At 37.4% G+C, this 27506-nt stretch overlaps 2 protein-coding genes across 4 annotated transcripts in view; one reads left to right on the top strand and one right to left on the bottom strand.

Moving 5' to 3' along the window:
- CAPZA1 (capping actin protein of muscle Z-line subunit alpha 1) overlaps window positions 1-26503 on the bottom strand; it is a 70137-nt gene extending 43634 nt beyond the window's left edge. The window contains exon 1 of the mRNA XM_044672335.1: window positions 26455-26503. Within this exon, the coding sequence (XP_044528270.1) occupies window positions 26455-26493 (39 nt within the window). The 5' untranslated portion in view covers window positions 26494-26503. The remainder of the gene's footprint in view (window positions 1-26454) is intronic.
- A 654-nt stretch (window positions 26504-27157) lies between these two features.
- Window positions 27158-27506, top strand: part of ST7L (suppression of tumorigenicity 7 like) — a 60844-nt gene continuing 60495 nt past the window's right edge. For all 3 annotated transcript variants that reach the window (XM_044672333.1, XM_044672334.1, XM_044672331.1), the window contains exon 1: window positions 27158-27384. In XM_044672333.1, coding sequence (XP_044528268.1) covers window positions 27183-27384 — 202 coding nt within the window. In that variant the 5' untranslated portion in view covers window positions 27158-27182. The remainder of the gene's footprint in view (window positions 27385-27506) is intronic.

The raw sequence follows: 27506 nt of genomic DNA, 5'->3' as shown, positions 1-27506 counted from the left end.
TCTGTACCAGCAGCAATACAATGACCCAGGACAGCTCTGAGGGATTTATGGTAAAGAAGGCTGCCCACATTCAGAGGAAGGACTGCAGGAGAGGAAACATATAAGAAAAACAACTGCTTGAATGCATGGGTCGGGGTGGACATGATTGAGGGCGTAGACTTCAAACTACCACACCAATGCAACTACCAACAATTTGGAAATAGGTCTTGATCAAGGACACATGACAAAACTAGTGGAAATGCGCATCGGCCATGGGTGGGGGGAGTGCGGAGGTGTGTGTGTGTGTGTGTGAAGGGGAAAGTAGGAGCATGAATCATGTAACCATGTTAAAAATGAATATTAATAAACGTTAAAAAAAAAAGCAAAAAAAAGAGTACATTTTGAATGAGAAACAAGCATTGTCTAAATCTCAACATGTTTCTGTTCTCAAAAACAACTGGAAGTACTGCTGAACTCCACCAAATGGGTGTATTGCTTATAAAGTTAAAACTTTTCCTAATCAGAAAGTACACATTTGTTAGGGGGTGGGGTGGGGCACAGTGGCAAATGAAGAGTCTTAGGGAAAGGCATACTGAACATAAGCAGACGACCTTAGAGGGCGAAGGAATTCCCCAATGAAGATGTCCCTGGGTTGCTAAAAGTTGAATTCAATAAGCATCCATTCAGTTCTTACTAGGCCCCATGCAACAACTAGGGATATAAAGCTAAAAATAGTGCTTGTCTTCAAAGAACATATATTCTGTTGGCAGGAAGGATGTACACAAACAAATGAATATAAAATAATTTCAAGAGGGAGAGAGTAGCTGACTAAGAGGATCAGGGAAGGCTTATTATCAAAGGAGATTATAATAGACTTAAACCTTGGAGGAAGCTAGGGGTTTTCAAAGGAAGAGATGAGGATCATAGGCTCTTAGTTCTAGTTCTGAAAGTCAATTCAGAAGCCATTTAGCCCAACCCACACATTTTACATATAAGGAAACTGAGGCCCAGGAATTTTAAATGAGTTGTTCAAGGTCCCACAAAGTGAACACTGATGACAGAATATTAACTTCTGACTCCTGCAGTGGGTTGTTTCCAATCTACTACACTGTTTTTGTATATTAACTGCAACAGTATAGGGAAGGGATGACATGTTTAGTTAAAGCTAGTAAGAATTTGGTTGGAGCATAAATTGCATGAAGGGGAGTGATAACACCATTACCTTACAGCAGCTAGTGCCTTCCCTCCTAAGACTACCTTCTACCTTTTCTGTGTGGTAGATGCTCTCTCCCTCATTAGAATATACATTTCTAGAAGGCAGGTGCTATGTTCGCTTTTTCTTTATATCTCTAGCGCCTGGCATTTAGTAAACCTTCAATAAATGCTTGTTGATTGATTAATATGAAACAAATCTGGAAAGATACATTGTAGCTAGATTGTAAATGGCTTTAAGTGCCTGGTTGAGGAGTTTGTTTAATTTAGTGAGCTGTCTGACTTAACTTCCACCTTTTCATCAGAGGCATGAATCTCCACCACTGCTTACTCTATGTCAGCGGGCCCTGGCTGAGTATCCTTCACCATGAGGAATAAGAGAAGTTATGAGAATGGTCACTGATAATGGAAAGCTTATTTTGCTTTCAGTTATTCTCTATCCACTTAGGTATTGCAAGTATTATCTTCATTTTATAGGCAGATAAAGAAATTGAGACCAAGAGCTAATAAGTTAACTTTCTAAGGTAAAAATGAGTGCATTCTAGAGCCAGGATTTAACATTTAAGTGTCTATGAGAGACAATAGGCTCAAACCTAGGTTACTCCTGACTTTAAGTTCAATGTGGCACATTAAATCACATTTCTTCAAAAAGTAAAACATAATGGGGGCAGCTGGGTTGCTCAGTAGTTAGAGAGCCAGGCCCAGAGACAAGAGATCCTAGGTTCAAATCTGACTTCAGACACCTCCCAGCTGTGTGACACCCTGGACAAATCACTTAATCTCTATTGCCTAACCCTTACTACTCTTCTGCTTTGGAACCAATACACAGTATTGATTCCAAGATGGAAGGTAAGGGTTTAAAAAAAAAAAAAAAAAGTAAAAAAATAATCAAAATGGCCGAATCATATAGGATTGTGTTCTTACTGGGGAGACAAAGTATTTGGTTTCAACAGCAATTAGAAGTACTCTCCTGCTCTGAATTTCTACTTAATTCACTACTGCCCCCTAGAGTTCTTCTCTGGCCACACAAGCCCTTTCTTGCCCAATGCTGAGTCATAGAGCCCACCCAAGCTAACTGAGCCCAACTACAACCTACCCTATTCACTTCAGGATTACTATTGGCACAATGTTGGTGTTAACATTGGATTGAACATGATTAGAATTATAATGCTGTTTCTATGTAAAACTATTTTAAAGTTCTAAACAGACAATTTACAAATAAATTGCAGCCCTTTCATAAAAAGGAATTCAATCACTTAGCTTATCCTGGAATCTATCAAACTATTTGCACACTTTCCTTTTATGCCCCTCATGGCATCTACTGAAGTGAGTAGAACCAAAAGAATGTTGTACACAGTAATGGCAATAATGTATGATGACTGACTGTGAATTAATGAACTATTATCAGCAATACAACAGGGCAACTCCGAGGGACTCAAGACAAAAAAGCTATCCACTGCCACAGAAGGAACTGATAGTCTAAATACCGATTGAAGCATACCATCCTTCACTTTATTTCCTCCATGAGTTTTTCTTTAGTGTAAATAATGTGTTTATTCACATGATGAACATGGAAATATGTACTGTTTGATAATACATGTACAACCTGTATCATATTACCTGCTGTCTTGGGGAGGTGTGGGAAGGATGGAGAGAACATGACTACAAGTGTTAGAAAATGATTATTAAATATTTATTGATGTGTTTTAAAAAAAATGATTTATTATGTGTGTTATTCACAAAGGTGGGGTTAATGGAAGGACAGGAAGGTGATTCTATAAGCTGGCCCAAGATCCTCAGGTGGTAAATGAATCTAGGCTGAATGGGGGGTAGTGATGCCTGGGTAGCCACCAAGGTGTGCTGGTAACCACCAGGGCTTATGGATGACCAACTCAGCTAAGCACCTGACCCCACAAACAGTGCTCAAGCCAAAGTTATTGAGGGAGCAACTGCATATATTGTCCAGCAGCTCCTTAGGTGCCTTGGCTTGGGGTTAGATTAAATGATAAAGGTTGGTAATGGGCCAGTTGTTGGTATTTGATTGGACAATGCTAACTGACTGAGATGTTGGTAAATCCCTTTCCCCTTTAGCTGTAGCTATTCACCTGCCCCATGGAATAAATGCCAGTCTTCACTTGAATCAAGTTTGAATGGGGTTTAATGCTTTGACTCAAAGGGGGTAGGAATCAGGATAAGGAAAGAGGTGTTAGGAATGGCTATTCTATATCTAGTGAGAGTTGAAGCAATCTAATCAATGAGCAACAAGTTGGTAATTAGCTGGAGATTCTTCTCCCCCTCATAGACCCTGGTCAGACCTGGCTGTGGTCTAGACCAAAGGAAAGGAAGGAGTAGTGACAATCTTCTTGACAGCTGTGTTGCTATCTCTCAGCTTTGTTTAGTAATAGGTGAATGAACTTCTTGTGGCAATAAGATAAGGTATAGAAGCTGGATATGCAGGTCTATAAGGCCTACCCACCCTTCTCCACCCTTTGCCCTCCAGAAATCCCTTCCCAAGACACCTAGAGTGGCTGAGTCCTGGGCTTTTATAGAGGTGGTCCCAACTGTCTTTTGCCCTTGGCTCATGCCATCTGGGTAAATTCCAAGTTCTGTAATCGAGGATTTGTCACTCAAGTTGTTCTCCATCTTTTTCCAGAAGTTATCTATTTACATGTGGAAACAGGACCCTAGGTATGTGTTATTCTGTTATGCTTCTAGAAAGCTTGACAGTAAAATCTATGACTAGATTAGTATCACTAACCCAAAGACCTGAAGAGAAACCTTGCTTCCTTCTAGGTAGAAAAATAAAAGGCTTGTACCACTTACTAATGTAATTTTTGACATCATTTGTTAATATTTTACCTCTTTCTGAACATTCTGGAGAAGATTATTAAGCCTCAGTCATTCTCCCAAACATTTATGCCCCATTTCTCTCATTACACATTTTCTGACTTTGCACTGTTTGATTTTGTACCTTCTATCCTTTGATTCTCTTTCCATAAGAGTATAAAAATTTTTGATTTGTACCTCCTATGGAGAGATTCTTGCTGTCCTGACCAGACTTGAGACTGATTAAGAAAAAATATGTTTTGGCTATTCATTTAACAGCTATTGGTGGATTAGTTCGTCACCAAAAAAAAACTTAAGAGTATCATGCAGATAATAGCATTTACCTAGTAGTTTTTTCTTGAGGGAGGACTTGAGTTTATTTTTTTTTCCACTTTGAAAAAATTTAATTAACTGATTTAGAATTATTTTTCCATGGTTATATGATTAATCCTTCCCCTCCCCCGTTAGCCAATGAGTAATTCTAACATAGTATTTTTTTTTTAAACCCTTACCTCTTCTGTCTAGGAATCAATACTATGTTGGTTCCAAGGCAGAAGAGTGGTAAGGGCTATGCAATGGAGGTCCAGTGACTTACCCAGGGTCACACAGCTAGGAAGTGTCTGAGGCCAGATTTGAACCTAGGACCTCCCATCTCTAGTCCTGGCTCTCAATCCACTGAGCCACCCAGCTGCCCCCTAGTATTTAAAAAATATCTCCCCACTCCCCCCACAACCACTTGTAAAAAAATTTAACTTCTTTTTTTTTTTTTTTAAATTTTGGGTTTCAAAATCCCCCCACCCTCTTCCCTGATAAGGCAAACAATCCAGTATAGATTCTATACAATCAACCATTTTCTGATATTTGGAAACTAGGCTAAAAGGTGTGACTTTCATTCTTACAAAGAAGTAGCCTGGGGTAGGGATGGGAGGACATAGTTCGGGGCCAAGAAGACTAGAACCCAAGTCCTGCCTCTCTATCTCCTAGGGTCTGTCTGTCTGTGTACATGTATATACACAGACATAACCAAAGGCCAGAGATAAATTAGTTCACCTTTCAGTGCCACAGGCAATTCTATCATACCACAAATCATAGATGAATTGCTAACTCCAGAATAGTTTTCAAACTGGGAATTAGCCAAACTGATGAAATTGCACATCATATAAAGAAGAGAGGCATAAAAGGTAAAACTAGTTTAAACAAAGTTTTGCAAGTTATCTAACTAAGCTAAGCCATCTCAAGGACATTCAAGGATGAAAATGGAATGAAGTCTACAAATGACAAATGGAAGATTGGTGAAGATCATTAAAGCAAACTTTTCTCCATCAAGGAGAGTGGAACCATCACTCATAGTCCTGGATATGTTTAAAGAGGAGGTAGAAATTGCACTGAAGAGAACAGAGACAGAATTACAATTAACTATTTTCCATTAAAGTAGCTAGATTACACCAAGAATATATAAAGAAAATCTGTGGTGGAGTTAACAATTTGTGGGGGGTGTCAAGATACTGATAAGTAGGGTATCTGAATAATTAAAGTATGAGGAAAGAGATCTGAATCTCATTTATCCCTCCCCTCCACCAAAAGTAAAAAAAGGTAATCAAGAGTAAATTAGTAAGTAATATCAGCAATGTTCATTTCTAGCCTGGCTCAACTCCTAACTCTGAACTACTTTTCCACCTTTGTCCTAGAAGCTTTCTCATGCAGAAAGAATGGCTTCTATCTACTTAGTTCTCCTATCCTCCTTAGGATTTATCCTTAGCTTCTATTCCAAGTCAGTTCAGTGAGCTCCTCCCCAGCATCTCCATTTAAGGAAATACTTATACTAGCCAAGTTCACTTCTAACCTCCTGACTCCACCTTCTCTTTTTCATCCTTTAGTTCCATTTTATTTTATTTCTTTAAAATTTAATTAAGAATATTTTTCCATGGTTACTTGATTCATGTTCTTTCCTCTCCTTCCTCCCCCCCTTGGGTAGCAAACGAGCAATTCCACTAGCTTTTACATGTATCATTGCTCAAGACCTATTTCAATATTATTAATATTTATTCTAGGGAGATCATTTAGAGTCTGCATCTCCAATCATATCCCCATCAAATCACGTGATCAAGCAGTTGTTTTTCTTCTTTGTTTCTATTCCCACAGTTCTTTCTCTGGATGTGGATAGTTCTTTCTCATAAGTCCCTCAGAATTGTCCTGGATCATTGTATTGCTGCTAGTATAGAAGTCCATTACATTCGATTGTGCCACAGTGTTTCAGTCTCTGTGTACAATGTTCTGGTTCTGCTCCTTTCACTGCATCAATTACTGGAGGTCTTTCCAGTTCACAAGGAATTCCTCCAGTTTATTGTTCCTTTGAACATAATAGTATTCCATCACCAACAGATACCACAATTTGTTCAGCCATTCCCGATCAACGGGCATACCCCTCATTTTCCAACTTTTTGCCACCACAAATAGCGTGGCTATGAATATTTTTGTACACATATTTTCCCCTATGTGGAGATCTCTTTATCATTTCTGATAATCTGGTAAGGACAGTTTAGTTGATAAAGAAATAAGGACAGGACAAGGGAGTTGTCTTTTACCTCATGCTTCCAGTTCTGTCTCCAGGAGCATTGAGTTTATTATATATATTTCAAGACTCACTTCACACAAAAGAACCCCCCTGAAACTTTGCAGATATGCAGAAGTTACAAATTATGTCCCATCAAAACACAAAACATTGGCTTCAGAATAGACCAAGGCCAAGGCTGAATTTTGACTAGGTTCTTATCAGAAAGCCAAGTTGGGGAGTATCTTGGCCTTGGCAGGCAGCAGCATTCCTTGCTGTGTTAACAATGTTAACCCTTTAAATTCAGGTTTGACAGGAACTTAAAGCTTTTCAATAAGGCCACAATACTTTTCAACAAGAAATCACAAGGATCACAAAAGGGGTCAAAAGAGGAGTCTCAGATTTTTATCTATTCTCTTATTGGCTTCCCACACCTCTATTGTTTCTTTGGGGTACAAACCAATCGGTGACATGGTTAGATCAAAGGCAGACAGTCTTTTAAAGCCTTTTGGGAATAGTTCCAAATTGCCTTCCAGAATGGTTGGATCAATTCCCAATTCCACCAGCAATGCATTAATGTCCCAATTTTGCCACATCCTCTCCAACATCTATTACTTTCCTTTGCTGTCATAGCCAATCTGCTAGGGGTGAGGTGGTACCTCAGAGTTGTTCTGATTTGCATTTCTCTAATTATAAAAGATTTAGGATACTTATTCATGTGCTTATTGATAGTTTTGATTTCTTTGTCTGAAAATTGCCTATTCATGCCCCTTGTCTATTTATTAATTGGGGAATGGCTTGATTTTTTGTACAATTGATTCAGCTCCTTATAAATTTGAATAATTAGACCTTTGTCAGAGGTTTTTGTTTATAAAGATTCCCCCCCAATTTGTTGCTTCCCTTCTAATTTTGGTTGCATTGATTTTGTTTGTACAAAACCTTTTTAATTTAATATAATCAAAATTATTCATTTTACATTTTGTGATTTTTTTCCTAACTCTTGCTAGGTCTAAATTCTTTCCTTTCCCATAGATCTGACAGGTATACTTTTCTATGTTCACCTAATTTATTTATAGTTTCCTTCTTTATATTTAAGTTTATATTTATTTACTCATTCTGAATTTATCTTGATGTAGGTTGTGAGATGTTGATCTAAACCTAATCTCTCCCATACTGTTTTCCAATTTTCCCAGCAGTTTTTATCAAATAGTGGGTTTTTGTCCCAAAAGTTGGGTTCTTTGGGTTTATCATACACTATCTCGCTGAGGACATTTACCCCAAGTCTATTCCATTGATCCTCCCTTCTGTCTCTCAGCCAGTTCCATATTATTTTGATGACCATTGCTTTATATAGTTCAGTTTAAGATTTGGAACTGCTAGGCCCCTATCTTTCACTTTTTTTCCCCATTATTTCCCTTGATATTCTCGATCTTTTGTTCTTCCAAATGATTTAGTTCCATTTTATGATTATATTATTATATGATTTCCCTATTGGAAAGTAAGTTCCTCAAATTCAGGGATTGTCTTTCTCCTAGTATTTGTGTTTCTAGTGCTCATTAGCACAGTGTCTAGAATGATAGCAGTGCATTTAATGTAATTATTTTTATAAATGCTTTATCTAAATTTTATCCCATTGACATATATCCACCTATAAACAAATCTTTATGAGATTGATCTATATACAAATCTGAAGCATCATCAATGCAAGGAATACACACATAGGCTCTTTGCAAGTGATAGGCAATAAGGAATCACATCATCATTTCAAAAATATGTAGGGAATATAAGATCCTTTTAGGATAATTGTTTGTTGATAAGATGGCAGATAAGTGGCAAAACAGTCAAATGCTCTCAACATTTCCCTCCATACAACTTTAAAATAATGACTCAAAATTTTGGAGCAGCAGAGTCAACAAAATGTCAAAATTAGACATTTCCTCAACTACAAAAACTTAGGAAGTTGGCAGGAGAAATCTGTGGAACTAAGGTATAAACCTGTCCATAATCCAAATTAGTAGCAGCAGGAGCAGTTTTAGCAGCTCTCAGCCCAGAGAAGAGAAGACAGTTGGAAAACTGGTCAGAAAGAGATCAGGAGACTTTTTACTGACAAAACTGGGAACAGCTGGCACTGATTGGCAATTACTCCTCTGCACAATTCAGTTCCTGAATAAAGAACAGAATAGAGATCAGGAGAGCAGCGACCACACCTCTACCCACATCATACCATCCTGGAAGCACCAAAAGCTTGTGACACTGCCTCCCTACATCCCAGCTGAGAAGAGTCCAACTTTAATATAAATTCAAGAAATAGACTAGAAAATGAATAAAATACAAAAAGGGATTTGACAATAAAAACATACTGTAGTAGTAGAGAAGACCAAGACAAATTCAGAAGACAATATGGTGAAAACAGCTACAATCAAAGATTCAAAATAAAATTCTAACTGTACTACTCAAGCCCAACCCAGAAGGAGTTTAAGAAAGAGATAGGAGTGGCAGAGGTAAAATTGGGAAAATAAGTGAGAATGATGCAAGAAAATTATGAGAAGAGAATACCATGGTAAAAGAGGCCCAAAAAACACTGATGAAAATATCAATATAAAAAACAGAATTAGCTTAGTGGTAAAAGAGGCCCCCAAATCTAAAGAGCACTAAAAGCAGAATAGGCACTACATAATAGGGCACATAAACCCCACAACTAAATGTAGAAAAGCAAAAACATTAAGCACATACTTTTCATAACATAATGGAATAAAAATTACATTCAACAAAGGTCAGAAGAAAGACTAAAAATTAATTGGAAACTAAATCATCTTATCCTAAAGATTCAACCAGTCAAAGAACAAATCATAAAAAAAAAAAAAAACCCAACAATTTCATTAAAGGGAACAACAATGAGGAGATAGCATACCAAAATTTATGGGATGCAGCTAAAGCTATCCTTGGAAATTTTTATATTTAAATGCTTACATCAATAAAATAGAGAAAGAGCAGATCAATGAACTGGGCATGCAACTAAAAAAATTACAAAAGAACAAATTAAAAGTCCTCAATGAAACACCAAATCAGAAGTCCTGAAAATCAAAGGAAAGATAAATAAAAATGAAAGATCATCGAACTAATAAATTAGACAAGGAGCTAGTTTCATGAAAAAACAAAACAAAACAAATAAACCATTGAGTAATTTGATTTAAAAAGTTAAGAAAAAACAAATTACCAGTATCAAAAAATGAAAAAAGTGAAATCACAACCAGTGAAGAAATTAAAGCAATTATTGGGAGTTATTTTGCCCAAAATATATCAATAAATCTGACAATTTGTGAAACAGATGAATATTTATAAAAATAGAAATCGCCCAGGTTAATAAAAGAGCAACTAGAAAACTATACCAACACTGAAAAAGAAATTGAACAAATCATCAAAGAACTCCATAAGAAAAAGGTGCTAGGGTCACTAGATTCATAAGAGAATTTTACCAAACATTCAAAGAATAATTAACTTCAATACCTCATAAATTATTTGGAAGAATAGAGAAGGAGGAATTCTTCTAAATTCTTTTTATGACACAAATATAGTATTGATACTTATCCCAGGAAGTGCTAAAACAGAAAGAAAACTATAGACCAATTTCCCTAATGAATATTGATGCCGAAAATTTAAATAAAATACTAGCAAGGAGATTACAGAATTATATCACAAGTATCATATATCATGACCAGGTGGGTTTTATATCAGGTATGTAGGCATGATTCATTATTAGTAAAGCTTTCAGCATAACTGACCATATCAATAATAAAACCAACAGAAACCATATGATTACTTCAATAGATGCAGAAAAAAATGTCAAAATATAACACCTATTTTTAGGAGCTTTCCTTAAAGTGATAAAGGGCACTTATCTAAAACCATTAACAAGCCTAGGGACGGGAGGTCCTAGGTTCAAATCCGGTCTCAGACACTTCCCAGCTGTGTGACCCTGGGCAAGTCACTTGACCCCCACTGCCCACCCTTACCACTCTTCCACCTAGGAGCCAATACACAGAAGTTTAGGGTTTTAAAAAAATAAAATAAAATAAAATAAAACCATTAACAAGCATTATTTGTAATGGAGATAAACTAGAATCCTTCCTAATAAGATCAAAGTGTGAAGCAAGGATGCCCTTTATCACTAGTAGTATTTAACATTATGCTAGAAACATTAGCTATAGCAATAAGAGCAGAAAAAGAAATTGAAGGAATTAAAATAGGCAATTAAGAAATAAAACTATCATACAGAGAACTCCAGAGAATCAACCAAAAAAGACCTAAGAGAAACAAGGAACAACTCTAGCAAAGTCATAGGATACAAAATGAACTCACAAAATCCAGCATTTCTATTTACCAGCAACAAAGTTCCGAAGTAAGAGATAGAAAAAGAAATTCCACTTAAAATAGCTGTAGACAATATAAAATACATATGAACACAATTTCAAAACACTTTTCATACAAATAAAGTCAGACCCAAACAATTGGGAAAATATTAATTGCTCATGGGTAGGCTGAGAGAGTATAATAAAAATGATAATCCTCCCTAAATTAATTTATCTATTCAGTGTATGTTATTGGAAATTTTGGGGTCTTTGAACTACATTTTCCATGAGCCCACGTAGACAGGGGATAAAATTGAGGGGCTGGCATTCCAGGCCCTCTTTTCCTTCCTATGGCAGCAAAATGGAGTGGGCTGTTTTGAACAGCCTAAGTTAGTTAGCATGGTGCATGGCTTTATTTTCTAGTGACTACTAATAAATCTTACAAAAGCCATAATATATTTTAAAATTATTATTATATATTTTATTTTTTACAAGTGTCACACATCAAACCATTAAAAAACAATTTTCTAGAACTAGAAAATAAAATAAAATTCATTTGGAAGAATAAAAGGTCAAGAATATCAAGAGAATTAATGGGGAAAAAAATGAAAGGAGGCCTAGCCATACCAGATCTCAAACTGTATTATTGTTAAAAGAAGTTTCTTAATCTCTCCCTCTTTAAGAGGCCAAGTATATAAGAAAAGAGTCAGTTAAGAGAAAGGGCTCTTTTTCTCTGGATTTCTAGGGAGCAGGAGGTCATCTGTCTTTGTCCCAGTCAGACTGACAGTTGGGATTAGAAAACCGGATTTAAGGAGGGTATAGGAGATTAATGTTCCCTGATAAGCATAGGTAGGTAGTTAGGGAATATAATTCTAGATAGGAGTAGTGTAAGTGAGATAGGCCTGTTTTGACAGGCAGAAGACACCCAAGATTAGAAAGAAAACAACAAATTGGGGAAAAAAATTTAAAGCAAGTGTCTCTGACAAATACATTATTTCTAAAATATATAGAGAACTAAGCCAAATTTATAAGAATATTCTCCAAAGGATATGAATGGGCAATTCTCAGATGAAGAAATTAAAACTATCTATACACGAGGAAATGTTCCAAATTACTGTTGTTTAAAGAAATGCAAGTTGAAACAATTCTGAAATACCAGCTATTAGAGTGGCTAATAAAAAAGGAAAATGATAAATGTTGGAGATGATGTGGAAAAATTGTGACACTAATATAATAATGTTGGTGGAACTGTGAACTAATAAAACCAATCTGGAGAGCAATATGGAATCATGCCCAAAGGTTCTTACCACTATGCATATCCTTTGACCCAGCAACACCACTATTGGGTCTATATCCCAAAGAGATAAGAGGGGGAAAGGACCTACCTGCACAATAAGTTTAAGCAGTTCTTTTTGTAGTGGCAAAGAACTGGAAGTTAAGGGAGTGTCCATCAACATTTTTCCTAATCTGACAAATGCAATGAGTAGGATACAATACAATGAAATTTTAAAAGAGTTGCCTTAGAAACAGAATGACAGATGAGCATTTCCTTTCCTCTGGCCCCCTCTTTAAAAAGTTTGCCCATCACTGATTTAGTCAATTGATCATCATAGAGTATTTCTATTACAATGTACACTGTTCTAGTTCTGCTCATTTCACTTTGCATCAGTTCATATAAATCTTTCCAGGTTTTTTCTAAACACATCCTTTTTATCATTTCTTATGGCACAATAGTTTTCTATTACAACCATAATTTTAATCAAATGCTTGCAATGTGCCAAGCACTATAAGTAAGCACCAGGGATATAAAGAAAGGTGGAAGTCAGTCCTTGTTCAAAGAGCAGTTTAACAGGGAGAGATATCATGTAAACAATTATGCACAAACTCTGTGTGTGTGTGTGTGTGTGTGATTTGTAAACCATCAACAGAGGGAAGGAATTCAAGGGGGATCAAGAAAAGCTTCTTGAAGAAGGTGGGAGTTTATCTGGGATTTAAAGCCAGGAAGAATACTTCTATATAACACAACTATATCAATAGATGAAGAGAAAAGAGCATTTTAGGCATGGGGGACTGCCAATAAAATGTCTAGGGCCAAGAGAAGGAGAACCTAGTTTGAGGAATAGCAAGTAGGTCAGTGTCACTGACCTTAAGCCTAAGAGGGAGAGTGGAAGTGAAAGTATAAAAAGATTAGAAAGGTAGGTAGTAGTAGATTATGAAGGGCTTTGAACAGCAAACAGGGGTTTTTTATTTGATCCTGAAGGTTACTAAGAGCCAGTGAAATTTATTGAGCAGGAAGAGGGAGGGTGCCATGGTCAGATCTGTGGGACTGGAACCCATGTCTTCATGGCTCAGAAGCTAAATCTCAATATACCATACTATCTTGGTCCTCCCCTGCCTCTTCCTGTCTCCCTCCCCAAATGTAACAAGCATTGCAAATAGGTAACTAGTTCTATAACTAAATAGGAAAAGGAGATTAATAAAGGTAAAGTGCATTTGGGAAACTGCTCAGTAGTTGCTACTCACTATTACAAAAGTCAAGTGTTTTTAAACAACAAAATTCTCCTGATAATGCTATGGATCACAGAATATATGATCTTAATGGAAAAATACATGATAATATGATACAGCCTATTTACATTTCCAATGATAATGTAGAAAAGATTAAGTTAAATATAACTATAAAAGAAAGCAGGTCCATCATAATGAAAGTGAAGGAAAACATGGAAAGTTCAGGTATCACAATAGTACCTGGACAATTTTAAAGGAACCAAAAGATCTCTAGTGGATATACTATGGAGGATTTATAAAAAAAAAATGAGAGAATTGGCAAATAAGAAAGTATGGAAGGGTTGTAATCTATATTACTGTAATCTAGAATGAACCAAACTATACTTTCTAAAACTAAATCAGAACAGAACCAAAATGATTTCATACTATGCAATTCCCTGCCTTACTCTATGTGATAAGACTATACTCTAGTAACTTTAACAGCCAACATTTATTATTGTCATGTTGTCAGACTTACCAAATACCATTTTCAGGTGCTAAACTACTCTTAATAAATATACCAATTATCTATTAAGCAGATCAAGGACATTTGTTTTTTAATAGCTGATATGTCAATTATTACATATCTCACAACAAGCAGGCAAAATTTGTACCTGAATATTCCTACCTCCAAGGCCACAGAATCATAGAATTTCAGATTTAGGAGTCTTAGCTGTCATGTTAATCTAATCCACAACTTTAAAAGAATTGCCATTACAATATATTCTGACTGAGGTCTTTTCCCTAACAGTTACATCAAAACCTTTATGTCTTTTTTCCTTAAGACTGTTGAGTGAATTGCTAGCTAGCTAATTTGACAAACCAACACAAACATCCCAAAGAGATAATAAAAAAGGGGAAAGGACCTACTTGTACAAAAATATTTATAGCAGCTCTTTTTGTAGTGGCAAAGATTTGGATATTATGGGGCTATCCATTAATTGGTGAATGGCTGGACAAATTGTGGTACATGTTGGTGATGGAATACTACTATGCTTTAAGAAATGATAAGCAGGATGACTTAGAAAAAGCTGGAAATATCTGTAAGAACTGATGCAGAGCGAAATAAGAGGAACTGGGAGAATATCGTACACAATAACAGAAATATTGTAGAATGATTACCTGTGAAAACTTGGTAACTCTCAGCAGTGCAATGATCTGGGACAATCCTAAAACTTATAATGGGAAACGTTATCCAACTCTGGAGAAGAACTGTTGGGAGTCATCTTTCATATCAGTGTATCTGTGATTTTATTTTGGGGTTTTGGTTATGTATGAGTTTGCTCTTACAACAAAGATCAATATGGAAGTATTTTGCTTGACAATAAAAATAAATAGAAATAATGTAAGTTGTTAGCTGAATTAAAAAAAAAATCAACACAAACCTGTACCAATCTTCTCACACATTTTTATTTTTAATAGGAACTTTTAAAGTTCTCACCAAAAGATATGAATACTATGGAAACTGTGGGCAATATAGAAGGGCCAATGGGGAAAATACTTATGGGTGAAGTAGACATTCATATGCTGCAAATTATCAATCAATGATTGCTCATTAAATACCTACTCTGTACCAGGCACTATGCTTGATCCTGGAGTATACAATAATACAAAATAAGGTTGACATCTCAAACTGAATGTCCCGCAGACATCTTGACCTTAACATGTCCAAAACTGAGCTCCTTAATTACTCCCCCTCAAAATTTACACGATATTGTTGATACTTCCATCCTTCTCCCTCAGGTAGGCTTGCAACCCAGGTGCCATCCTTGCCTCCTCATTTGGTCACCACTGCCTTCCCCTATTCAATCTGTTGCTAAATACTACTGATTTCACTTTTACGGTCTCTCCCTTATACACACTGCTCTCTCCTCTGACATTGCTATCACCTGACATAGGACCTCATCACTTTTAAGCCTGGACTATTGCAAAAGCCTGCTGGTTTCTCTCTTGTAATGTCTCACCTTTCTTCAGTTCATTCTTCACTCAGTTATCCAAGTATTCTTACAAAATGGGAAGGAAAATATAAAGTCGAAATGGATATTTGATCTAGAAATAAGGGGCAACACCATATACAAATTAGGGGACACAGACCAAAAATGAAAGAGAACATTACAAAAAATGAAATGGATAATTTTGATTACATTAAATTAAAAGGTTTCTGTACAAACAAAATCAATGCAACCAAGATTAGAAGGAAAACAAATTTGAGGAAAAAATTTTATAGTCAGTATCTCTGACAAAGGTCTAATGTCTCAAATATAGAGAATTGACTAAAATCTATAATACAAAGCACTTCTCAAATGATAAATGGTCAAAGGATATGAAATGGCAATTCTTAAAGTAATTAAATCTAGTCATACGAAAAAAATGTTCCAAATCACTATTGACTAGAGAAATGCAAATTAAAATAACCCTGAGATACTTCACACCTATCAGAATGGCTAATAAAAAAGGGAAATGGTAAATGTAGGAGGGGATGCGGGATAACTAGGACACTAATATAATACTGTTGTGTAGAACTGTGAATTAATATAACCACTCTGGAGAGCAATATGGAACTGTGCCCTAAGGGCTATAAAACTATGCATATATCCACTACAGGCCTGTATCTCAAAGAGATCAGAGAGGGGGGTGGGGGGAAGAAACTATCTACACAAAAACAGTTTTTGTAGTGGCAAAGAATTGGAAATTGAGGGAGTGTCCATCAATTGGGGAATGGTCAAACAAATTATGGTATATGGTTGTAATGGAAAACCATTGCACCATAAGAAATGATGAACAGGATGAGTTCAGAAAAACCTTGAAAGACTTATATGAACTGATGCAAAGTAAAGTAAGCAGAACCAAGAAAACTGTGTACAGTAACAAATATTATATGATGATTAATTGTGAAGGGCTAAACTATTATCAGTGAAGCAAATTTCTAAGATATCCACAAGAGACTCCTGAAGAAAACTCTATCCACAGCCAAAGAAGGAACTGTGAGAGTCTGATTGCAGATCAAAGTGTGCCATCTTCCATTTTATTTCCTGCATGAGTTTAAAACTTTTTTATTGTATGTGTGGTATGTATCTTGTCACAACATGAGCAATACAGAAATATGTACTGTATACAAGTACTGGCATAATTTATAACAGATTAATATTTACTATGGTGGATAAAAGGAATTGAATTATGAAATGTCAGAAAAAAACAATTGTCAAAAAGTAAAGTAAAAAAACCCAACCTTTCAAATACTCCACCTACCTCCATGATCAAATACAAAATTCCCCAGCTATTAAAGTCCTTCACAACATGCCCCCTCCCTACTCAGTCTTCTTATACTTGCTTCCCTACCCATTATGTAGTATATGGCCAAGACACAGTGGTCTTCTTGCTATTTCCTGAACAAGACAACCATCTCCATGTATTTTTACTGGCCTGGCTCTTTTGCCTGAAATGCTCTCCTTCCTGCCTCCCTCAAGCCTTAGCTAAAATTTTACTTTTGCAAGAAGCTTTGCCTTGTCTCCCTTAATACTAATCCCTTCTCTCTGAGGTTGCCTCTAATTTGCCTTACAGATATATCTTGCTTATACAAAGTTGTTTACATGTTGTCTCTTATTAAAATGTGAGTTCCCTGAAAAGTCACTGTTTTGCTTTTCTTTGTTTTCCCACCATTTTGTATAGTGTCTGGCACATAGTAAGTACTTAATGCTCAGTGATTATTGATTTAAAAATGTTTTTTAAATGTGTAACATTTCTCAATTGAGATGAAAACTTTATATTCTTTTAAAAAAAGACATATGCTCTCTTAAGACCATCTGTTAAAATGGTAGATCTGGCTCAGAGTTCAAAGGAAAAAGCATCTCTAGAGATGGTCCAATTCCAGCACAGTAACAGCTAACATTTACATATTGCTTTAAAGCTTATAAAGTGTTTTACATATATGATCTCATTTGATCCTAACAATAATCCTTTGAAGTAGGTGTTATTATTGTCTCCATTTACAGATTAGGAAACCGAGGCTGGGAGAGATTAAGTGATTTGTCTAAGGTCACATGATGTATCTGAAGCAGAGTCTGAACTTACATCTTCTTAACTCCAATTCTTCATTTCTATTTCCTACACTACAACTCTTCCCACATATGAAGATGCTGGTAGGGTATAAGTCTTAGAATACTATAGACTCTTCTGGATGAATTTCATAGCCAGTTGCATTTGGATGATCCATTCATACAGGAAATATCAAGTGTATGAAAAAGGCCTCATGGCCAGTTTATGACATTCACAGATGGACAGCCTACGACATAGAGGCTTTTAATTCAGCAGTACTCTTTCTTAGGCAGATGATCCTTTTGTAAATGGATGATGAATTGTGTCCAGAATTAAATAGGAGGAGGAAAGTGAGGCTTAATTGCCATTAAGAAATGGTAAAAGCGGGCAGCTGGGTAGCTCAGTGGATTGAGAACCAGAAGTTGGGAGGGCCTAGGTTCAAATCTGACCTCAGATACATCCTAGCTGTGTTACCCTGGACAAGTCATTTAATCCCCATTGCCTAGCCCTCACTTCTGTTCCCATGCAGAAGGTAAGGGTTAAAAAAAATGATAAAGCTCCTTTAATGACACCAAGCCTCTTTCTGAAAACAAAGCAAAACAAAATTAAAAAAAAACAAACAAACGAACAACAAAAGGCCCATCTTTATAATACCCATATCCTACTAATGGTGAAATATGGTTGTAAGTCATGGAACATTACAGTTTCAAAGAATTAAAAATGAGTATTATCCAGAAGGCAATGAAGAGATATATGAAAGATATGAGTAAGGCTTGTGAGGTACAACCAGTAAAGACCAATGAAGAACTGGAGCATAGGATAGTATTTTTTTTTAAAATGGTTTGGTCACATGACAAAGGAGAAATTAACAGATAATTCCTGTAGTCCAGTAGTATCCTTAGATGTCAAGAGAAAGAGAGGTACAACTCCAGTACACTAGGTAGAACCCCTAGGGTAAATTTATAGTGGAACATGGATATGGGTTTTGAGGGCTAAACTAGCACGGATAAGCTATGACCATAGAGTATTAGAAGGAATATATTCCACACTGATAAATTCAGAAATCAATGAGTAATATTACTATATTGAGGAACAACATATTTCTCAGGCACATTACTTTTCAGACTTACCAAGAAATTCAGTGGGAAATAGAAAAATTAAACAAAAAATTCACTTTATAGTAAATTTTGCTGGCATTCCTCTTTTATATGTCAAAGATGAGAGAACCATGTGATATTGCCACTTGTTTATTTTCATCTGATGGCATCAAACATTCCATCATCAGAACACAATAAAACTTTTACATTCCTCTGTCTTATTATTTGTAGAATTTTATATTTCCTACAAAAGATTTGAAAAACTAGAGCTTTAAAATAGGTTTTAAAGAGGGTTTTACCATCTAAATTTTAAAGTAATATGCAGCTATCTTGGAAGCTATACGAAAATCCTAATAGTTAGGGCAGTGAAGAATTTGGCTAAAATAGTCAGTGGTATTTATATTTGGCCTGATTAATCACCATTTTTAAGCTGTCTCCTTTAAATTGTATATTTATTTCAAGAAATTAATTACAAAATAAAGGAAATAGACAATTTAGTATATAATCTATGAATTTTCTTCTTTCAGTGTTTTAATTACAATTGGATCTCATTTTACTTGAACTCAACACACGAGAAATCAAGGATATGTGATTGGTAGTTGAAAAAAATAAAGGCAGAAAAGTACATAAAATGAAAAAAATTTAAGAGCTCAATTCCTGCCATTTCCCCAAGCAGCATAAAAGTCTCCAAGCACTGAGACCCCTCATTCTTGCTCTGAGAAGAGTTAATGTGAATCATTAGACTGTTTTATTCTAAATATTAAGCCCTCCTGTTAGCCTTTGTCCAGAGTTCTCACTTATAACAAGTGGTGTCTTCATTAAAGCAAGGCTTCTCTTTGTTTCATTAACACTATTTGGTTATTACTAATGGCCACAAAGAATGAAAGCAGTGATGCTAGTAGCTCCAATAAGCCTAAGGATAATCACAAAGTGCCTAGATATGTTTGTGTAAGAAGTATTTATTAAATAACAGGGTTTTTGCTATTATGCATGATTTCCAATTTATGCAAAGGATCTTGGAAGGTATTGGTTGTATAAAATAAGGTATATTTATACTGTACAGTGTTTTGTTGTTTCACTATATTATACAGAATATCTGGTCTAAGCAACTATGTTCATTTTTACATGAGTGAAACTGGAAGTGATGCCATACTGGGTTGTTTTTTTTTGATTGATTAAAAATTACTATGAACAATTCTTTTAACAAAAAAGTCTAGTTAAGTGAAATAAATCAACATACAGGCTGTGTCTGATAACATGTTTTATTTTGCACCTCAAGTCTAGCACCACTTTGCTAAAAGAAGGTACATCCTCATTAGTTCTATGAAATCAACAATAACATTCTTATTTTCCTTTGCATTACTATAGTTGTGTGAATTGTTCTCTTCATTTAGCTCACTTCAGTCTGCATCCATTCATACACATCTTGCCAAGTTTTCATGCTCATGATTTTTTTTACTCCATAATTATCTTCAAATGCTACAATTTGTTAAGCCACAAGTCAATGGGCATCTATTTTGCTTCCAGTTCTTTACCACAAAAAATGCTGCATTCTCTTTTTCTCTTTATTTGTATATATGGAACCTTTCCCTTTATCTCTGACCTCCTTTGGTTAAAACTGGATCAAGAGTATATGAAGTTTGGGGGGCAGCTGGGTAGCTCAGTGGATTGAGAGCCAGGCCTAGAGACAGGAGGTCCTAGGTTCAAATCCGGCCTCAGCCACTTCCCAGCTGTGTGACCCTGGGCAAGTCACTTGACCCCCATTGCCTACCCTTGCCAATCTTCCACCTATAAGTCAATACACAGAAGTTAAGAGTTTAAAATTTAAAATTAAAAAAAAAAAAAAAAAAAAAAAAAAAAAAAAAAAGAGTATATGAAGTTTAGTGATTTTTCTGGTATAATTCCATAGTATGTTTTTCAGAATGGATAGAACAATTCACAGGACCAATATATCAGTGCAATACCTCTAACATTTATTATTTTTATCGTCATATTGCTAGTGTGGCAATTGTCAAACTTCAGAGTAGTTAAAATTTTACTTAATAATAGTGATTTACTTATTAAGAATGCTTTGGAGCATTCTTTCAAATAGCTAATAGTTTGCATTTCTTCTTTTGAAAAATGCTTGTTCATATATTTTAACAACGTGTATATTGAGGAATCTTACAGTCTCAGGACTAAGACTAGAAGCATTTTTGTAAATTTCTGCATTTTCAGCTTCCTGGTTTATTTGAAAAGATCATCATGACCATTTCAGGTAAAAATGCAGAACTTGAAAGAACCCACTTCCTCTTTGTTACAGTCATAAAAACTTCAGCAGTTACAAGAGACTCACTGGCTATATTAGTATTACTTTTTGATAATGCACACAAAGTAAGGAAGAAGCCTTTATAAGCCAATAACTCTCAAATTACAACTCAGAAAATATTTTTAGTACTTATCTAAGAAAAAAAACAAATTATGTAAACCCTAAAGTAGTAATCAAATGTAATCAATATGATCATGTTTGATTACAAAAACCAATTCCTGGTTTTGCTGAATTGTTTTTTCCTTTCTTTTTTAAATTTTTGATAGAAGGGAAGTTTGCTTATGAGGGGAGCAGAGAGGGAAATATCTGAAAAAGTTATTTCAAAACAAAATAAAATATATCCTCAACTCTCAAAAACAAACAAACAATACCTCCTCTCTCAAACTTTCTCCATTTATAAATCTACACCAAAGCAAATATAGAAAAGGTCATAATTTTAAAAAGTAAAGATCAGAACTTAGATTTCTTTCAAAGAAAAAAAGGAAAACAAATCGAGGGCTCAAAAATTTTAATAAAACAACAACACAGTTTTTAAAAAATCACAATTGTGAATGATAGAAGGTGAAATAAAGAATATTTATTTGTCAATTTTAAGACATTCATGACCATAAAACATGCTAACTGAAAATTTTCTTATTTTCCATTTCATTGGCCTCAGAATATAGTTGAAAATGGAAAACAAATTTTAAAGGCACATGACTAATCACAAAAAGACCACAGATGTGGGGCAGCTGGGTAGCTCGGTGGATTGAGAGCCAGGCCTAGAGACAAGAGGTCCTAGGTTCAAATCTGGCCTCAGACACTTCACAGCTGTATGATCCTGGGCAAGTCACTTGCCCCCCATTGCCCACCCTTACCACTCTTCCACCTATGAGCCAATACACAGAAGCTAAGGGCTTAAAAAAAAAAAAAAAGACCACAGGTGCATTCACCTTTATGCCAGAACTCTGCCGACTCGTCTGTGGAAAGAATTATGCATATTCTAATTGAACAAAACTTTAAACAACCTTATTAATGATTTATGCAGTGCCCTTGGCACATAGTAGCACTTATTAAATGCTTGTTGACTACTGATAGGGCTATGATGGTGAACCTATGGCACATGTGCTAAAAAGGGCATGCAGAGCCCTCTCTGTGGGCACACCTGTAGGCGCCTGCCAGAGTTCATTCTTAGAAAGCCAGAGCTATTCCCCTCCCCATCTCCATGTGCCTGATGACACTCCTCACTTTCCCAGGCCTTTCTGCCCAGCAGTCCAATGGGAATGCTTCCTCTCTCCCCTGAGGTAAAGTGGAGGTTGGGGGAAGGTAGAGGGGTGTGTGTGTGTGTGTGTGTGTGTGTGTGTGTGTGTGTGTGTGTGTGTGTGTGTGTGTGTGTGTAGGTATCACATGCCCTGTGAGGGTGTGGTGCAGGCAGCAGCTGTTGAGTCTGTGGTGAAAACCATTGTGTGGTGGGGTTGGGAGAGGAGCTGGGTTTGAGGGGAGCATAGGTCTGAGAGTGGCACATAGCTGGAGGGGAGCAGAGTGCTCGGGTCACTATCCTCCCTTTCTCCACACTGGCCTCTCATCAGTGTTTCCTTTGTCGGGGGTGAGGGAAGGCGTGGGTGGGTCGGGTCCTGGCACTCCAACTTTAAAAGGTTCACCATCACTGTTATAGGGCCACATGGGTAAGACAGGTATAATTCTCACTTTACAGATGAGGAAATTAAGAGGCTCAAAATCAAGGAAGGTCACATAGCTATAACAGATGTAATACTTAATATAGCACTTTAAAGTTTGCAAAGCACTTAACAAATATTAGCTCATTTTATCCTCACAACAACCCTAGAAGGGAGGTGCTATTATTTATCCACATTTTACAGATGAGGAGACAGAGCCAATTAAGGGGATTGCCAAGGCTTACACAACTATTAAGTATGTGAGGCTGGATTTGAACTCGGGTTTTCCTGACACTGGGCCTATTGTCCTATCACCTGAGCCACCTAACTGCCTATAGCTTGCAACTTGGGCTTGGGTCTTTTGACTCTCAAGACCCACCCTCCATCCATCATGCTACATTATGGGAAAGAGTTCTTCCTAACAAAATTATTTTCATGTCACAAAGTGTGCCCTGCAACAAGTATTCCTCTGGTCAATGAAATTAATTTTGTGGAAATAGTCTCAAATTAAATCCCTGCTCTAGAACAAGTAGTTGTGGGACCACGTACAAGTTACTGAATCTTTCTAGTCTTCAGTTTTCTCCTTTGTAAAATGAGGATAAAGAGAGTGGACAAGCATGTAGTGACATGACAAATAAGCCCTTTGTGAGGCATTGGGGAGAAAGAGAACTGTGCATCAAAGAGTTTCTGCCCTCCAGGAACTGATATTAAAATTCATGTTCAATGCCTCTTACCTACTCCACCAATGGTTTGGTGTTGGGAAAATAAGCAGTTATTATTAACATCCATTTTATTAATAGAATGGTACAAATATACAATATGTGGTAGAAGAAGAGGCTCTGGACTCCACAGCTCAACCCACATATTTATGGAGAATCTTTATGTAAGGCACTGAGCCTGATACAATAGTTATTTCTGTGCCAATGAGTATAAATTACCCTTCAAATATTTCATCTCTTATGGTCTCAAAAATTCTAACCAGAAAATTTCCAAGAGGAAGAAAAAATAACTAATTTCAAAATCATGTAACGAAACTGAATTAGGGAGTGTGAAAGCCAGATGATGGCTAGCAATGTATTAACATCCATTAGATCAAAATCTTACTAATTTATTAGAATGGAACCCTTGTAGACATTTCTCAGTTACCCACACTAATGGAGCATAGCTAATAATAATATAATTAATCCGAAAATAATTTCTATTTATTTTGGAATTTACCATGAAGTTTTGTGCTTGTGTTAGTCAGATGATCTTCATAATTATACTTTGCTTAGTCTGACATTATTAAATTAGACAATAGGGATATGCTTAGTGATAGGAAGAAGCAGATCTAATATTAAAATTTGTTGTGGAATTTGCAATTGCTACCAAAAGAGCAATTGTTAACACACTGAATGCACAGTCAGAATCCAAAAAGATCCTGACAGGTTAAAACACTGGAATGAACCTAACAACACATTAATGATAAATGCAAAATTTTGCACTTTAATTCAATATATCAACTTTACAACTACAAGTGAGGCACTGATAGACACCAATGCCCATGAAAAAAGATCTGAAGGTTGTTTGTTTTTTTAAAACCCTCACCTTCTATCTTAGAATCAATACTGTGTATTGGTTCTAAGGCAGAAGAGTGGTAAGGGCTAGGAAATGGGGATCAAGTGACTTGCCTAGGGTCACACAGCCAGGAAGCCTCTAAGGCCAGATTTGAACCCAGGACCTCAAGTCTCTGGGCTTGACTCTCAATCACTGAGCTGCCCAGCTGTCCCCCCTGAAGGTTTTTTTTTTTTTAAACACTTCAAACTTAGTAAGAAAAAAGGAAATGACATAGCAGAAAAATAAGCTAGCAATTTAAATCAGGAATAGTGAGGTGACAGGTCAATTGCCCTATGACTTCATATCAAGTTTTCCACACTGACATATATTTATATAAGTTATTATATGGTTTGCAAGGTCTTTTACAAATATTGTCTTCTGTGATCATATAAGAATTCTGTAAGTTCTATGGATTCATTATCATCATTTGACAACCTATTTTAGGATAGGTTGATAGAACTGTGAATATTTACTTAGCTTAGAGCAGAGAAAACATGGTTATTGTCTTCAAGCATTTGAAGGGTACTACCTAGAAGAGAAATGTGACTTGTTCTGTTTGGCCATAGTAGAGCAATTCATGGAAATTACAAAGAGGTAAATTTAGTCTCCATATAAGAAAAAAATTAAAGCTATCTTAAAGTGAAACATGACAGTGGATTCTCTGTCATTACAGGTATTTCAGAAGTGGCTGAATAACCATTATTGGTATACTCTAGAGAAGATGCTTACTCAGGTGTAAGTTGAATTAATTAGCCTCTAATTGGATCCTTCTAACTCTTGAGATGGTTATGAATTACAATTTCATTAATAATGATTAATTAACTTAAAACATTTGTCAACCTATTATATCTGGCACGCTCTATTACATGATAGCTGATTAATAAAATGCTTGCTGACAAAAAGCATCAAAATACTAAACCACAGAGAATGCTTTGTGTACAACAGAATCCACAAATGTCCAAATCCTTTTTGTTACACATAAATTTTGTCTTAATTCTTATTTTATAAAATTAAGTTGACTGTTGAGATTTGATTTTTAAAAAGTAATGATTTCTTGTACTTTAACTTGTCAAACAAGAAACAATTTCCAAATAAGAGAACTTTTTGGCGCTTAAAGAGCAGTTTAAAGATTTAAATCTTTAGTATTAATTCAACTTCTACTATTGAAAAGTGTGTCTATAGGTGGAACCAAACCTAAGAAAAATGGTCCTACTTTTCAATCTTTTACATTTTTGATACCCACCAAAACTTAATAAGGCCCCATAGCTTGTGTAGACTATTCCAGAAAACATTTAATGCTGCAGACCAAAAAATCAGTAACAACCAGGAATCGCTTCATTCTCTGAAAAAATGTCTCATTCCATCCACCTGCTAACATGGCCATACATTTCAATTTTTTTTTAACACTTTCTTAAGTGAAATAGTAAGTTAATTTCAAAAGCGGAATCAAAGTTGATAGAAAATGGGACATCGAAAAGACGAAAAGCATTCTTCTTTGATATGACCTAAGAGTGATAATAATTCAGTTCGTCTGCCTACACTTTTTCTTGACCCATCAAACTTACTAGACGTTAACAAGAATGGCAGAAAGACTTAAAATTATCTCCACCTTAAAAAAAAAAAAAAAAAAAAAAAAAAGGATGCTCAAGAGCTCCATCCCAGGAACCTGGCCCCCTGAGCATGGTTAGGGCTCCCTGAGGGTAGGCACCCATAGCCTCGCCCAGTCGAGGACGAATCTGGACAGTCTTAGTCTTTCCAGAGAAAGGAGGGGCAGGAAAAAAAAAAAAGGAAAATAAATAAATAAAGCAGGCCAACCAGACCAGGAAGTGACTCGCCCAGTAACACCTCTGTCACGCCTAGAAGTTGAGGAGTGGGGTAAGGGGTAGGAAAGAAAACGGGACAGGGGGAGGTAGAGGGAGAAGTGTCATATCACGACTGGTCTTGACTTGCCCGCCCTCTCCTCAAATTTTAAAATGAAGCTCAAGGACGGTATTCAGCAGGAGAGACCCTCGGCCTTCTGGGGACCGCCAGTGCGTGGCCGCAGGGAGGGACAGCGCCTCAGGCCCGGAAGGAAAGGGGCAGCAGAGGAATAAGGAACTGGGGCCCCCGAGTGGCGGCGGGGAGCCCCTGGGGGAAGCCAGACAAGGTGCGCGCCCCGAGCCCCGAGTGTCTTCTCCCGTGCAGGCCTTTCTTTTTGGGGACCCCTTCCCATCAAAGTCCTGTTGCAGCCGGGTCGAACCCCGATCCTAGCGAGTCGCCACTGGTGGTGGGGGGAGGCGAGGGGCGGTCCGGTCCCTACCTTCTCCTCATCCGACACCCGATCCTCGAAGTCGGCCATCTTGGGCTGCTCTGGCCCAGCCCGGCGGCTGGCGCGAAGCAGGCCGGGAAGGAAGCGGGATGAGTGAACCCGGCGTTAGGGGCGGGGTTGGGGAAGTGGTGAAAATCCTTCCGGAAACTCAGTCCGCTGCTGCGCCATTTTAGGTAAGGGCAGAAAGCGGAAAGGCTCTGGAAGGCCATGTTTGTTTCGTCCTGCTCGCAAGCCCGTTCATTTTTCTCCTCGCTCAGACAAACGTTGACGGGCCTTTGCCTTTCTAAAAGTGGCACAGAAGTTCTACATCTTGCGTTAATCGATTGGCAGTGTCTTGGGTGTTGCTTTTCCCGGGACTGCCATGATAACCCCCCAATCCAAAGCCCGGTCTACTCCGCGGCTCCTAAGGGAACAGTTCCCTTTTGGTGACTGGGGATGAGGAGAATGTGGAGGGATGGGGGCGGGGTGTAATAATAACAACAACAAAACTCGAAAATGGGACGTGAATTCAAGTTCACCCGTATACACACGTTTCTCTTAAAACCTCCGTTCTGTTTCCCTCCCGCCCCAGGACCCAGGGCCGGAAGGAAGGGCTCATCTCGTCTTCCCTCAGTTCCCTAGGGTTCCCACATCACAGCTGGCTCTTCCTCCAGGTCCGCCGCTATCCCAGGATTCCCGCCTCCGCCTCCCCTTTCCCGAGCGTCCGCGGGGACTGCAAAATGGCGGACGGCGGCGGTGAAGCGGCAGCTTCGGCGGCGCCCACTCCTCCCCCTTCCGATGGCCGCGGCTCGTGCGCGGCCTGGGCCCAGTTCCTCCGGGCCCGGCTGGCGGGGGCTGGCGCCTCGCTGTGGATCGCGGTCGGCCTGGGGCTGCTTTACGCTCTGAGGGCGCCCCTGAGGCTGTGTGAGAATCTGGCGGCGGGTGAGAGGCCGCGGCCGTCCAAAGGCGGGGGGTGGGGGTGGGAGGGCTCGGGGAGGGGAGGGGAAGGCGGGCTGAGGAGGGCTAGCAGGCGTGCTAGGGAGCTGAGGGTAGGCTGGCTCCGT

This window comes from Gracilinanus agilis, chromosome 4 (assembly GCF_016433145.1).
Source record: "Gracilinanus agilis isolate LMUSP501 chromosome 4, AgileGrace, whole genome shotgun sequence".
Taxonomy (NCBI): Eukaryota; Metazoa; Chordata; class Mammalia; order Didelphimorphia; family Didelphidae; genus Gracilinanus; species Gracilinanus agilis.
Note: the sequence above shows the minus strand (reverse complement) of the source record. Positions and strands in the feature narration are given on the sequence as shown.